This window comes from Monomorium pharaonis, chromosome 10 (assembly GCF_013373865.1).
Source record: "Monomorium pharaonis isolate MP-MQ-018 chromosome 10, ASM1337386v2, whole genome shotgun sequence".
In the NCBI taxonomy this organism is placed as follows: domain Eukaryota; kingdom Metazoa; phylum Arthropoda; class Insecta; order Hymenoptera; family Formicidae; genus Monomorium; species Monomorium pharaonis.
Window position 1 is genome coordinate 991,275 of NC_050476.1, and position 15,805 is coordinate 1,007,079.

General features: G+C 27.1%; 2 protein-coding genes across 3 annotated transcripts; both read right to left on the minus strand.

Moving 5' to 3' along the window:
* Positions 1-99: 99 nt before the first annotated feature.
* LOC105837190 (protein THEM6) lies at positions 100-4,092 on the minus strand. Its single transcript, XM_012681757.3, has 3 exons — positions 3,486-4,092; positions 1,097-1,311; positions 100-1,015 (listed from the first exon to the last, which is right to left on the minus strand). The coding sequence occupies exons 1-3, from the start codon at positions 3,628-3,630 to the stop codon at positions 779-781; spliced, it is 597 nt and encodes a 198-aa protein (XP_012537211.1). The 5' UTR covers positions 3,631-4,092; the 3' UTR covers positions 100-778.
* Positions 4,093-4,317: 225 nt separating this feature from the next.
* On the minus strand, positions 4,318-15,695 carry LOC105837196 (protein THEM6). 2 transcript variants are annotated; one of them, XM_012681781.3, is made up of 6 exons: positions 15,500-15,695; positions 14,499-14,599; positions 13,826-14,296; positions 10,112-10,326; positions 6,421-6,606; positions 4,318-5,520 (listed from the first exon to the last, which is right to left on the minus strand). In XM_012681781.3, exons 3-6 carry the CDS (start codon positions 13,980-13,982, stop codon positions 5,416-5,418), a joined length of 663 nt encoding a protein of 220 aa, XP_012537235.1. In that variant the 5' UTR covers positions 13,983-14,296; positions 14,499-14,599; positions 15,500-15,695; the 3' UTR covers positions 4,318-5,415. The 2 variants fall into 2 exon arrangements, with proteins under 2 accessions (XP_012537235.1, XP_012537225.1); XM_012681771.3 differs by lacking the exon at positions 14,499-14,599.
* Between the last annotated feature and the right edge of the window lie 110 nt (positions 15,696-15,805).

Below are 15,805 nucleotides of genomic sequence, written 5' to 3' on the forward strand. Positions count from 1 at the left end.
CAGGATCGCCATCTGACGGTCTGTGATACAGGTCGTGACGGATTACCCGTATTATTAGTTGCAAAAAGGTCCAACTCGAGAAAAAAAATATACAAGGTGTTTAATAATAAATATATAATTAATCATAAATAAATAATCAAACACCTGTTTCGTAATATGCAAGTGCAAAAATTACAATAATTTATTGGCAAAGTCAATTTAAATAACAAATGCGATTGTAGACCCTTATTTATATAACTAAACGTTAAAAGTTTATCCATATTTTATCAGCAATATGATGAGACTTAAGGAACTTTACAAACATGCCTTGTAATTACGCAAACTATAGTTGCGTTCATAAGATTACAAGCGCACTAAGAATAATATTTTTAGTGAAATTTACTACAATTTTAAATAAAACCCTCACTAACTGTAGAGCAATAAAGTCTTACAATATTTTACAATATATAAGTTTAAATAAAATTCTATTTAACATTGTATCTCAATTAAGACTAAAGTACACAATAAAAATAATTTTACTCAAAAAGAGCCTCAAACGTTATCATATCATCAAAAATACATATATATACGTATATATATATATATATATATATATATATATATATGTATTTCAAGTAAATCTAATTTACTTCTAATGATAAAAGAACCAGATACAATTTTCATGAGACTACAAATAAAATTATACAATTATAACAACGACTCAACCATAAAATAAAAAACCATTCTAAGAGAAAATTAAATAAATAACATGTCAAACAAACGCACTAAAAAAATTCTTTCACTTCTGTTTCTTCAGATTTTGAGACGATTCTTCCATAGAGTCAAGCCACAACTGAAGTTCTTTAGTGGGTTCCGGCCTACGTGCTTCCGGTTCGATTTCAGCAATTATCTCCTCTACCGGAACCTTCAATCCAGTTATTGTTTGTCTGCTCAGTACAACGGCGCGAATAAAATTGTCCGTGATACTAATGAATTGCTGTTCTACATAAAAGTGCTTGTCCTCCCAGTAAATGAGCTGCAACAAATTCAAATTAGATTGACTTAATAATAACACGTGGGAACAAAAAAAAAAAGCATAAAAAGTATCGATTGTTACTTTTGTCGTGACCTTGTACGGCATAAAGATAGGGATCGCACGACGATATCGTATAGTGGATGCACCTTGAACGGCACCGCCGCCTCTTTTTGAGATCGCGGCATAAATTCCCGAGTTGTCGTAAAAATAAAATCGCGCAAAATCCAACTCACGCAAGTACCGCGCGTTATTCATGTGCTTCAAGACCAGGTCAACGTCCTGAGTGCTACAGATCCCTAAAACAAAAGAAATCAATCAGTTTTCAAGTACTTTTCTTATTCTACTAAAACCAGACAAAATTTTCTAATGACTCAAGTTTAAACTTCCTGCTCAGAATTAAAAACTCTTCTTACATTAAAAAAGTTTTTTACTTTTTTTTACTTTATAAATTACAAAGAGTTACAATAATCAAGCTAACACTATTTCAATGTAAAAATATATAATTAAATATTATTTTAAGCCGTCAAATTTATACTAATAAAAATTGTACTAAATATTGAAATTAGCACTTAGATGAAAATTTATCTACTGACATATTCTAGGACTGAATAAATTTTACTGAATAATAGAAAGAAACTAAATAATTGTTTGATACAAAAAATAAACTCTTACAGTTATTACAAGAAACAGTTATTACAAGAAACAACTTGTATATGTGTAACTGTTTTACTACAAATAAAAATATCGTGTTTTGAGTGAAGAAATACGCCAATATGTTAACTCATCATTTTGTACAGTTATTTGCCGACCTACATAATGTAACTGAATACACTTGAAAATATACAAGCATTATTTATTAATTCATAAATATCTGTGCACCAATCCTGGTAAATTGTAAATGTTTTAATGCGTTGAACAAACTTCGCACGAATCCCTCTATGAAGTTTTTATGAAATGTAATATTTTTTATTGCAATATGTCTAAAAATATTAATTTTATTTACAATCTTGACAACTTTGATCTTGACAGAGGTCTAATAACAATATGATATTACTTTACATAATCTATTTTGTTTCTTATAATATATACTGGACAAATTATTTATTCTTTCTCTTTCTATCTCTCACTCACTCTTTCTACATAACATTTTCGCAAAGTACTCAAGACACTGATCATATTCTACACAAAATAATTGTACACGATCAGGATATTCTACACAAATATATTGTACACAAAAAAATTGTACGTGGGAAAACTGCATAAGAATTAGCCTTGAATTAAAAATTGCACACGGATATATTGTGCGTAGAAAAACTACAGTTAAAAAAAGGCTAATTCTTATGCACAGTTTTTCCACGTACAATTTTTTGTGTATGTGTAGAATATTCTGATCGTATACAATTATTTTGTGTAGAATATCATCAGTGTCGTACTCAACAATATTTAAAAGTTTATTTCTTATAACGGTTTTTCATACATGTCTTATCACTTTTTATCAATATCCTTGTAATTAAAATACATCTTTAAAGAAAACGCAAAAAAATTCTTTTGGAATCAAATTAACAGGGGAATTCATTTATATATTTTAATGTAATGCAATGTAAATTAATGTCAGTGTCGTATTAAAAGTATAGATTGAATGAGCCATAATTATAGTCATTTTTAGGAGCGGTCGCGATAAAAAATTTTTTACATAAAAACATGTATAAATGTATATAAAATATGGCTATATGTTTATACTAGTTTCTTTTTTGTAAAATTTCTGTTTAATATAAAATAAATAATAGTCATACTAAGAAAACAACAAGATAATGCATTGGTTCTTTTTGATAAAACTGGATATGTAAAAAATAAGAAAAAATTGTTCATCTATAATTATATATATTTTATGAATCAAAAATATATATGATTATACAGGGACAATTTTTTCTCATTTCTTCAATCTTAATTTTTTGTATTAGTTCTTCTTAATTAGTTTTTGTCTTTTTAGTATTATTCACTATTATTTATTTCACTATTATATATTTTATATTAAACATAAATTTTACAAAAAAAGAAACTAGTACAAACATATATAAACATATTTTATATACATTTATACATATATTTTTGTATGAAAAACTTTTTACCAAAACAAATTTTAGAAAAAATTATTCCTTTACTTAATTAAAAGTTACCAAATATTTAAAAACTAAATAAAAGTATACAAAGAATTAAATTTAATATACATAAAGTATTTCTTAAAATAAGGTCTTAAAAAAACATTTAAAATTTTAAATTATGAATTTTGTAAAATTTTAATGCACTTAATAAAAAGTTACGCAATATATAAATAATAATACTTTTAGCAATTTATATAATAATCTATTTTGAAAAAATTTTTCATAATATCAAAATGTATGAAAGAGTGAAATATTTCAGCTTGTGGGAAAAACAGGTTAATACAGCACTGACTAATGTAAGAATTTACCGTAAATCGTTGTCGTGTCGAAGAGCTTCTTCTTCTTTTCGAAAAGTCTTCCCCAAACAATAGTAAAGATAATTCTCAGAAAGTAGTTTACATCGAATAACATGTAGAGAATGGCGATCATCGCCACGCAACAAGAACACAACATTGTTAGTTTCTTCTAGTTTATCTCTCTTTAGGAATTCGTACAACGTGTCACAACGACGTCGACTCGATGCACGCCTCCTCGCGGTCGATGGAAGACTGCCCGCTGTGACTCTGAACTCTGAACATTCTGACTTGCCTCTGTCTGACGGTCTTTGGAACCGGTTTTAGAAACGTTATTAAAAAATCCACTTCAAAACTCAGTTATATCGATTGACCAGAAAATTACAACCAAAATTAGAATTGCAAATTGAAAAATTTGCTAATAAAATATCTATAAATGCGTAACAAAACACCATGTATAAACACGTTTATTAACAAGTTTATTATATTGAAGACAGTAAAAAAAATAAAAAATATTAATCATTCTATACAATAAGTGATACTCTTCCAATTTACCTTTTTTGTTAATTTTAAATTTTAAATTTTGAAAATATTTTTCAACATATGTAAAATCAGTTTCAATAAATAAATTTTTTAATAATATATCTTTTATAATTATTTTAATTTTAATATCTTGTTGTTAAGTTAAATAAATTAGGACTACATTAAAAATTAAACCTTTCAGTTTTCTTTTTTCTCTATAAAATCTTATTAACTTTTATCAAACATTAAACAAGAAACGACAAAAGAAATTGACAATTGACGAAATATATAAACTGTATCGGTGTTAATAAATCAGTGACCTGGCTAATTCGCAAATCATTTATGCTCACGTTGCGCATATTTCATCAATTACAATGTCGTATATAGTCGTTGCACGTAAGCAAAAGAAGCAAAATAAAAATATTATTTATATAACTTTAAAAAAACAAAGTACAAAATAATGTGTATTTAGTTTAATACATAGATATATTTCTTTCAATGTATGAAGGCACCTAATATACGATATAAATACACAGACAATCATTGTTACATAATAGATAAACTAATACTTGTTATTTCCCTGCCGTATTCACAATCGACACAATTTGATTATGCACGTAAAAAAATTTTTAACGCATAATATACAACATATAGTATAAGATATTTAACCAGTTATAGTTATTTATTAGATTGCATATTAAAAGAGCATTCTATTTATTTTTTACATACAATAGTAATATTCAATTCAGATAAATTAACATGAGTAACAAAGTACTCAGAAAACTACACCGCGCTTCTAATTTTGAGATATTTTTTGATCATTTAATGTAAAAATATACAATTTTCTTAATGTTCAATTTGTGCTGTGTATACTAATTTACTTTAAAAATTTCAATTAAAACTTCAATATTTTCACGTAACATCTTATATTAATTTTTTACGCGCTCAGATAAAATAATATGTAATTATAAAGTATAAAGATAAGTAACAAAAAATTATTATATTCTTCTAAAATTTTTGTTTAGGAATTTATCTATTATATATAATTATTATTATTCTAAATATTTGTTTTATCCATGTTTCAATAGAAACATTAGAAAATACTGAGAAGTGATGATCGCTCGATGCGATTACATTAATTGTTTTTATTTTATCTCGATTACGAAACACCAGGCTCGTCTTGTAGGTCGTTTTTATCACTTATTTTTATCATTTATTTTGTCGAAAGGTCGCATTCGTCAAAAGTAATAATTAAATACACAAGTTGTGAGAACTATTAAGAATAGTCGCTCATTCTGGAATTGTCAGAACGATCCAATGATTAAGGACTGGAGTTCGTTCATCTCGATATTCCACTTGCGATTGTGGTTGTGTATATTGGTGCCGAAACGACATCACCACTGGATGTCGCGACGTCCGTTTGTCAGCAGCGCGTTATCATCGTAATCGGTTCCTGTCGTAACATTGCTGAGGATATCTCGTTGCTCTCTATCCACTTGCTCACCTCGGGTGGCATCTCCAGCCGGACCTAGCGGGCACATTATGTCATTTAACTTAAGTTTTGAATTTATTTAGCCAGTTTATTATCGAAGTAATCGCAATAAATAATGCTAATATTATTTTATATCGTGACAAATCAACGTGTATGCATATTTTCTATTACATAAATATATTCTTACATAGCATTCTTGAGTCATTTAAAATAAACCTTTTAAGATTACGTTTACATAGATTATTTACTTATTATTTGCACAAACCTTTCTTCATGTAGATAATACAAGCAATATAAATTGTTAAAAATTATTATAACATAATATAATAAATAAAGTTATAAGATTGTTAATGTCTAATTTTAGTATTGACAAAATAAAAATATATAATAAGTATTACATATTCGATATGTAAATACCACAAAAAAATAAGAGAAGTTCCATCCATTGTTTAAAGTAGATTCTGTTGCTAATATTTTTGTGTTGATTATTAAAATATATTTTTTTGTTCTATAGATTGTTTGCCAAAATAGTTTGTTAAATTTGAAACACAATCGTAAACTAGAAATAATATCTCAAATTAACTTGATCAGATTTAACGCCATAGGCATCTTAAAAAAACCTATAAAGAAAAACTTATTACGAAAAATATCAACCAGAGTAAAAATATATAATTTTAAAATAAAAAATTATATATTATAATTTTCATTATTTTTGATAAAATGTTTAATATCAATAATCAAATTTTTGATAAAATTTTCTTAAGATTCATATATTATTGTTTATATAAATATACTCGTAAAATAGTATGATACTAGCACATAATTTATATATTATATACAATAATTATTTATATTTTATTCATAAACGTCCAATTCTTTTCTTATTTCAAAGTGATATTTGCTGGGTTCTCAATGTATGATAGTAATAATTCTTACCTGCGTTATACCTGCTTCAACATTTCCATTCTGTTTCACTCTACGATTCAAGAGAGCATCAATTATAGTATCAGCGTTACCGTTAAGAAGTTTCTGTCTGCAAATCGCAATTGCTCTTATGAAACCATCGCTTGGCGTAATAAATCGATGCTCCATGAAAAAACCTTTCTCATCCCAATAAATAATCTGAAAAAGAATTAATAAAATTACATTACGCAAAATTACACACTTGTTGCTCTCCAAATCTAGTCTAGAATGAAAATTAAGCATGTGCAATTGTTTGAGTAATTTTTCTTCTCTAAGAGTCAATAAAAGTCAAATTCACTCCGGCAAGACTAAAAGTGGCAAATCATTCGAATAATTGTAAGTATTAAATAAATATAATAAAATCAAATTAATTACTAATAAACTTATTCAAAATATGTTTCTTGATTGATTTACATAAATTTTCGCAATTTTATAAATGTTTATACAGCAATTAATGTGCATGGGTAAGCCGGTTCAAAATATTTTTCTCTTTTATCTGCATTGATTTTCGCAATATTGCTGACACTTACGTAATGTACATGAAAGCACATTGTCTATGGGTATATCAATATATTTTTTGCATTACAAGTTCTAATATCTTATACATGAATTCTTAAGAATCGATTATGCGTATTCTTTTATTTAAATGCAATAATGTTTTTTACCAGTAATAATAATTAGTACACGCTATTAACTAGTAAAAAAATATTTTTTTTAATAATGAAAGTTTTTTTCCACTGCTAACGAGCACACTAATAAAGTTACAATTTCAACTTTACAAGCTGCTAGTATTATTGTATTATTTGCTACCTTATCTTCTAAAAGTAAATTGTAACTAATTGCTTTCAATCACAAGCGGAGAGATATTTAAGATATCAATTTTAAAAATTAACAAATATTATAAAGATTTAAAATCTTTTATGACTATCTTCTATAATTAAATATGGTAATTTCCAATTATCGCCAATATGACATCCTACATATACAAAATGTACCATTTTAATTGCTTTAAGCAAATATCTTGAAAAATATGGAAGATACAAAAAGATGGTTTAGATTTAGATAAAAGTTGTGATAACAAAGTTTCGAAAATACTGTAAGTTGAAAAAAACAACCGTTGTCACACACAGACAGATTATATTCGTATGTAGTGTGTTTAAGTCGACAGTGGGGGTTCAAACATTCCACGATCTTATAATTATTATAAAATTGGTTTAATGTTACTAAGCATTTGAAGATCACCTGAAGATCACTTTTAATTTCTTAAATGGAATGTGTGCGTATGTTTTTTATAATAATTGTTCAAAAATACCACGAATCTAATCGGTACATAAACGCTTTTTTTTTAAGATAAAAGTATCAATTTTTCTTTCCATGATTGCCGATACACACGCACACGTGCGCGCACAAGAAAACGTAAAACTGACCGGGCAATCTCCAAGTAGTATACCTTGGGTAATCGGGTCTGTAACTTTCAAACCTTATAATCTCAGAAAATCTTATAACCTTGGATAATACTTATTAAAAAATATTTCTTAAAAAGGATTTTAGAAACCTTTTGAGGTAAATTATAAGAAAATGCAATAAAAAATAGATTTTATTTTAGAAATTGAAAGTGGCCTTCATGTAATCTTCAAACGACTAGATCAAATCAATCTTATGTCCCCCTTGCAACTTTTATTTAGAAAAATATATATATTCTTATACCACTACTATTTTAAACTGTGACAGTAAAAACGAGAAGATACATAATAAAAATATTACAAAATATTATATATTCCAATAGAAACATTTTCTTAACAAAACATTTATCTATAGAATAAACTTATAAAATATACCAAAAACTAGTTTTTTTCCAAAGGATTAATAACATATAAAAATAACATTTACTTCTAATATTATTAAATTGACAAGTGTCATAGTTAAAACTATATCTTATTTCGTTTTTGATGCGTTACTTCCAGATGTTTAATAATTAAATAAATAAATAAATAATTTATAAACATATTAATTAATTACTTATTAATTAATAAATCAAAAGGAGAATTTTTGGTACACTTTACAAGTAGATTTCAATGATTGTAGAAGTTATTTTATTAAAAGATATTTTAATATATTTTGCAGAAATTGTTATTATGTATTATTTTCTCGCCTTTAACATTATAGCTTAAGATAGTAATAAAAATTAAACAAAAGCCTTAAAAAATTAAAACTAAAAATTTTATAAGCGCGCGTCTTCCATATAAAAAAATAATTAATAGTAATAATATAATAATCCAAATTCACCAATATAAATTTTGTATCACATTTTGTCTTCCGTTTGATAAAAAGATATTCTTCTAATTCCTTATAATATTAAAACTGTAAGTTAATTAAAAATTAAATCAAAATTTAATTATAATGTGCTCATGCGCATTTACTCGATAAAGAGACGACCTTGTCTCTCGATGCATAATTTTATGCGTCTGTTAAGGAAGGACATTAAGATCAAGCGTCTCTGTAAGGAATACTGCCGTAAGTTTCGAGAATATGCGTCATACGATCGTGTGGTGCATTGCAATTACGAAATCAAAATAGCGTTTACTTTGGGATCTTGAATGCCTTGAAAAAAATAAATGTCTATTGACGCATTTGTTATTGCACATTTGGTATGTGCAACATTTCAAATCTCTTAGGATAAATCAAAATGCAATCAATACTTTGTATTCATAATTAAAAAATGTATTTAAAAAGAAATAAACCCAATAAGGGTTACGAAATAAGTTTTTATTATGTATACAAATTAACTCACAATCAATGTCTTTATTTACACGTTTCGATTAACTAATTATTTAATTTAATTTTTTTCTTATAACAATTTTATTATAAAAAATACTATCTATGTTTAGAAAAACTAACGTAACTTGGTTGTATAACAAATATAATTTCAAAAATCAGTTGTATTAACGATGACTGCTGACAAAACATATATTAAACAATGCAATGTATTTGCATTTGATTTATAAAAAAATACTGCTAAAACTGAAATAAATTGATGCATTACTTTACATAATAACGTTCACATAACATTGAGTTGGAGCGCAAAAAGTTAGATACAAGAAAAAAATAAAAAAGATTATTTCACTCATGAATGTTTTTAATATCATATCGCAAAATACAACAAAGAAAAATTACCAATTTTTATCTTGTTTTGAAAGTTTTGTCACATTTGTATTCTTTAGATTTAATTAACACGTTAAAATTATGAAGAAAAAATACATTGATAAATCAAATCATTGAATTAAAATTGACAAATTTTACAATAAAATTTACAGTTAAGCAAAGTAAATTAAAATTATAAAAAAATAATAAAACCTATTTTAATCAGTAAGTTTATATTGTTTGATCTATAAATAAAATTTAAATTTTCTAAAAAAAAGACACTTAGTTAATTTTTACACACCTAATAAATGTGTAATGTCAGTGAATCAACGTCTCAAACAGCCTTCTATTACAAAAAAATTGTTAAATTATTAATTATTAGACTTATAGCATATATATTATGAATACTCTTAGTAACAATCCAACATTTATTTTTCTCATACTTATGTGAATATAAAACATGTTCTTCATGCAATCAGTAAAAAAGTAAATTTGGTATTTGCATTTAATTGCTTTGGATTACCTTAGATGTTATTTTAAAGATCGTTAGCGGCTTGATAAAACGTCTGTAGCGTATGGTTGCAGCTCCTTGCAAAATGCTCGATCCTTGAGAGCAAATCTCTCGGTATAGATCGGTTCTCTCGTAAAAGTCGAGTCTGGCAAAGTCGAGCTCGCGAAAATATCTCGAGTTGTTCATGTGATATAGAAACGTGTCCACATCATTAATAGTGCAAAATCCTGCAAAGTTATTATAAAATAAAAATATGCCGCAATTTTTTAACTGTTATAAAAACGTTAAACCTCGAATCGCGTAATTTTATTCAGTAAATACAATTACAAATCAATTGAGCGATTAAAATGTAAATGCACGTTATGTAAAAGTAATAATGGCATATTATACATTTACACAGTGACTAATATAATATCGACGAGTCACATATATGGAAAAGCAATGCTTAAAATTCAATCGCTTCAGACTTGAAAGTGTGCTGTATTATATTGAATATGTTTCTCGCATATTCAAAAGACAGGAAATTCAGCCTTTCTGTTTCACATACGTAATCAAAACTGCATATAAAATAACTATATTTCTGTACAATCGAAACCAGATGTTGTTACTTTATACAGTAACATTATATAATAGAATGTAATAGTTTTAAGACATAGTTAATTTTAACTTCAGATAAAGTTAAAAGAATTAAGAACGCGTAACTATGATACTCGTATAGGTATGGACATAAATATATAATACGACTAATCAACGATCATTGCAGTCGCTAAAAAGCATACATACGACTTATTCTGCGAGCAACATAAACGTCAAAATAGATGTAGATGCTCTTAGCTACTCGTCAGAAGACACATAATTTGGAAAAGAATACTCTTTTCTCAAGAACATAATTTTAGATTAATATTTTGCGCTCTTTAAACGCATTATGGTGCACAATCAATACTCTGAATTTGCGACATTCTACTAACCAGCTAATTCCGCACATAATAGGTCAAGGTTCACAAAAGTGAGATCATTAGAAGGAATCGTAAGAATTCCCATATTATATCGTAATAATATATGTAAGACTGGATTCCCATATTATATTGTAATGATATATGTAACGACTCTTCAACGCTTGATCGTTTTTTACTGTTTCAATAATTAATATTAAACTTTCGTGTTAGAAATAATTGATCAAATAAAATTCTTTATGTATTTGGTGTTATATGTTATAAACATTATTAATAAAATTAGATATACTATATTATATTATTTTATTTTATTTTATTGTATATATAAGTATGTATGTATGTATAAAAAAATGTATATATATATATATATATATATGTACATACAAAAAAAAATTATTCTTTTTCATATTATTTTTTAATAAGAAAAAAGAGAGATTACAGTAAATATCCAAATAAATCCAAATTAATTATTTTACTATATATATTATATAATTCATTCATGTTAAAAAATATAAATCAAAAGTAAATATTTCTAATAATTTAAAATTTTACAATAGAATATACAAAAAGCCATTGTAGAAGTCAGCACAGTAAACAATGTGCAAGTTTATAATAAAAAACATTTTGACAGTTCATAATTCATTAATTAACGACAAAAAATCATAATTACTATCAGAATTATACATTACTTACCACGCTAACTCCTAACACTCTTACTAATTGTCCTAGTGTTATCTTGAATATAAATAAATTTTAATTGATTTATATGTCCGCGAAATTGTTCACCGTAGAATATTTCTTATAATAAATACTAATGCAGACTAATGCTAATAAAACAGTTTTATTATTTCAAGCATTTTATCTAGGAATAATGAAAATACAGATAATATGCCTTACAATATACAAAAAATCTCAAAAGTGCTATAACTTGCATGCATAATTTGCATAATTAACAACTTTCATCTCTCTATGCTTGTTTAAAATCTGTTTCTCATAGAAGATAATAAATATACATTTTCCCTTACTACACATATTTTTGTAATATTTAAATTTCAAAAACCAACCTCTGTAAAATTTGTATAATATTATATATTCTTGTACAAAATGATCTATATTTTTAAAAATTACAAAAAGAAATATCGTATTGCAATATATAAATATGTATAAAAAAGCTTTTACTTTTGATTTTTAACGTAATAATTTTTATTATAATTACGAAATAATTTCTTTATATATTCATATGTATCAATACACATTTACAAATAAAATTTGCAATTTATCAAGGTAATTGTAAATAATATTAATGCGGAAATTCTTATATTATAAAATAATTTCTTACGTAAGAAATAATGAAATAATCTTGCTAATAATTGCATATTGGAATCGTATATACTTTTATTTTCATAAAACCAATATACAAGTTAAAAAATCTTTAATAAATATTAATATTAAATGTTTAATATTAATATATAATTAAAATTTGTAATAACATCAGTATTCAGAAATATCAATATACAACTTTTTGACAATACTGATAATTATGTTGTTATTACATCCAAAATGATAATAAAATTTTTTCAAAAAATTATATAGTATACTTATATATAATAAAAAAAAATATATAAAATGTTATTTTATACGTGTATATATATTATATATGTATATTTACACATATATATTATACACATATACTTATATAAACTTTTAAAAAACCTTTATGATTATTTCAGATAACTCGTGAGTAAATGTTATATGTAAATAAATATATATAGCATATACAAAGCTTATCTCACTAATAACAAAAGTCATAAACAATAAGAGTCATGTAATCTCATATTTATTTAGTGTTAAATTTAAACGAAAATGTGATATCATTTCGTATAAATTGATAGGAGCACGAGTGAATGCAAGGAGAACGGGAAAAGACATCTGCCTCTTTCTCTCTTTGAGAAAGGGGCAGACGTCTTTTCCTGTTCTCCTTGCACGCACACATGCTCGATATATAGGAATATATAGGTTCCCATTCTGTGTCAAGGAGAAAATATTAAATTATAAAAATGATAAAAAATTAAACGCTTATTAACCAATGCATGGTTTATGCTTGATTCCCTAGAAGGGATAAAAAATTAGAAAAGAGAAACTTAAAAAGTTAAAACTCGCAGAGGCGTTAACTTTGTCTTTTCTCTTTTAACTGAAATTTTGGATACACTCATGTGTGCGAATATCAAAATCCATTCCATCAAAACTCTTTTTATTATTATACTAAAAAATATATTTATAGTAATACAGTTTTTACTAATATTTTATTTATATATATTTATATATATTTTATTACTTTTATTATTTTTTTGTAATTTTTAAAAATATGTATTAAGAATATATCAAATCAAATTAATTTCTGACAGTATCAATTTAGTAATCCATACATATCGAAAAATTATGGTCGATATTTTTCCAATCAATTTTTATTCCGATTAATATATAAAACCGAAAAATACAGATATATTACTGATATTTTTTATATCATTTTTAATCCCTGCTATATATAATAGTAGTATAATAACGAAAAAATTATATGTATATCGATATTGTGAAAATTTTAGTTATATACACTATTTAATCTCCATATAATATCAATATTTATTAAAATTTTTTTAGTACCAGTATTATAAAAATAAAAGTATAAAGTACCGGTATACAATTGCTAGCAAAATTATTTCAGTATTCAATCTCTGATTTTATCAATCAAAGTTAGCGTATATTTTTCACATACCATAGATTACGGTTTCGTCGAGAATGTTCACCTTCTTTCTGCAATATCGTGCGAAGGCGAGAACGAGGAACGTATGCAGAAAGTAATTAAATTCGACAAGACTGTAAATGAGCACGATAGCACCGAAAACCCCGACGAGGATCCAACAAACCATCATCCTGATCGCGGCCGTACGGAAAGTACACTGTACGAAAATCAACCCGGCGATACCCGGATGCTTTCCTTCGGGGACGGCTCGAATATCCACCGCCGCAACACCTCGCACCAGTTTATCGATTCGTCTGGGCGGACGACGTCGTTCTACGGCGTCCCGTCAATAAGAACGCAGGCTGCGCTCGCACCATTTCACAGAACTGCAAACGAATTGCTGCGGCGTCCACGACGGATTTATTTTATAACGTTGAATGACGTCAATTCTTGCGTGTTTACAGAAAATAAAGAAGCGCAATTCTTGGACTCGGTTTCCGGTATCTGAGAATCAAGGATTGAAATCTTACGATCACAAGCAATTTATTATTCCATGATATTAGAAACTACTAGTATCGTTTTATCATCACAAATTAATTATAAAATAATTATGAAAATTTTTGTACAACATGTGTTGCAAATATTAAATGTTAAACTGTTAAAATAAGCGTTTGACACATATACAAAACTAAATTATTTTACTGACAATTGACTGTCGACTGTGAGTGATCTCATCCACGAGAGATTTATACCAAGATAAAAACGCCGATATTATCTAATTAGCTTGAGGTATTCGAATTTCTCACGCTGCGAAAAAACAATGCTGTTAGATATGTATAATCACACTGTTAATTTCCATTGAATTGCCATTGCTCCTACCCAATATTTGATTAATTTGATTAAATAAAGTAATTAATTTGACTAATATTGAATAAATACTTACTCAATACATCGTTAATTTTTTTAAATTTAACCTTTGATTTGTTAAATTTAACATTCTTTATTAGGTAGGAGCAGTGGCAACCTATGAAATCGTTTAAAATGACTCAATTGAGTAAAATTTGACACTATGAATTTAACAGTGCAGCTCTTATATTTAAATATTTATATATACTTAAGTACGTAATTTTAAAACGTTATAAACCAATCACAGAGCTATTAATATCTTAAGACATTACTTAAAGATAGTCTCGAAATAAAAAACATTTATGAATACTAGCCGTGGTTATTTAAACAATTGCCTATGCTTTACGACTTTTTTTCAAAATGTAATGTTATCATAGAAAACTTCTGAGAATTTCTAGCGTTGAGAAAAATGTAATTCCAAGATGATCGAAAAATAGCACTTAAAACAACTGTGTCGAGGAATAAATTTATCTTGTTCAAATAGGGGAAGAAAACTGAATCCCAGGCGCGATTAGCGTCGATGTGCTAACTGATCGTTTCGACTGACAAAATAAATCGGTAAAAAAAAATCCGAACAAACCAAAGCAATGGAATCTTGTGGCATACAAAAGCCTGCTTTCGATACTTTCGCATTTACCATCGCATTATCAGGCAAAACACGTTCTCTCTCTCCCCATCTCTTCGCGTATTGTTCTCTTCCCCCAAAAATTTCAGTGTCTACACATGAAGCATTCGTCTTTTATATAATACGTCCGCACAATGTGTACTTAATTCGACATATCACGTTCGGTCAACACTTACAAGATCTCTGATGATCTACCTCCGATAGAAGGAGTCCGCTAATCCGAATCTGCGGCGAGATCTTCCGGAGACGAGATTCGTGTTATCAAATGGACGAGTGTGCAGAGTAAAACACGCCGGTACTGCACGCCGGAGGTGGAGACGTCCTATCCCGCCGATAACATCTTGCGTACTGATGAACGACGTCCTCGACAGGCGGCCGTCCGTCGGCACCGAGATGTCCCTTCCCAAAAACCGCATCTGCGCCGAGGACATCCAACTAGGAAGTCCGTCTCTTGGTGAGAGAGAAGAGGGAGGGCACTGAGC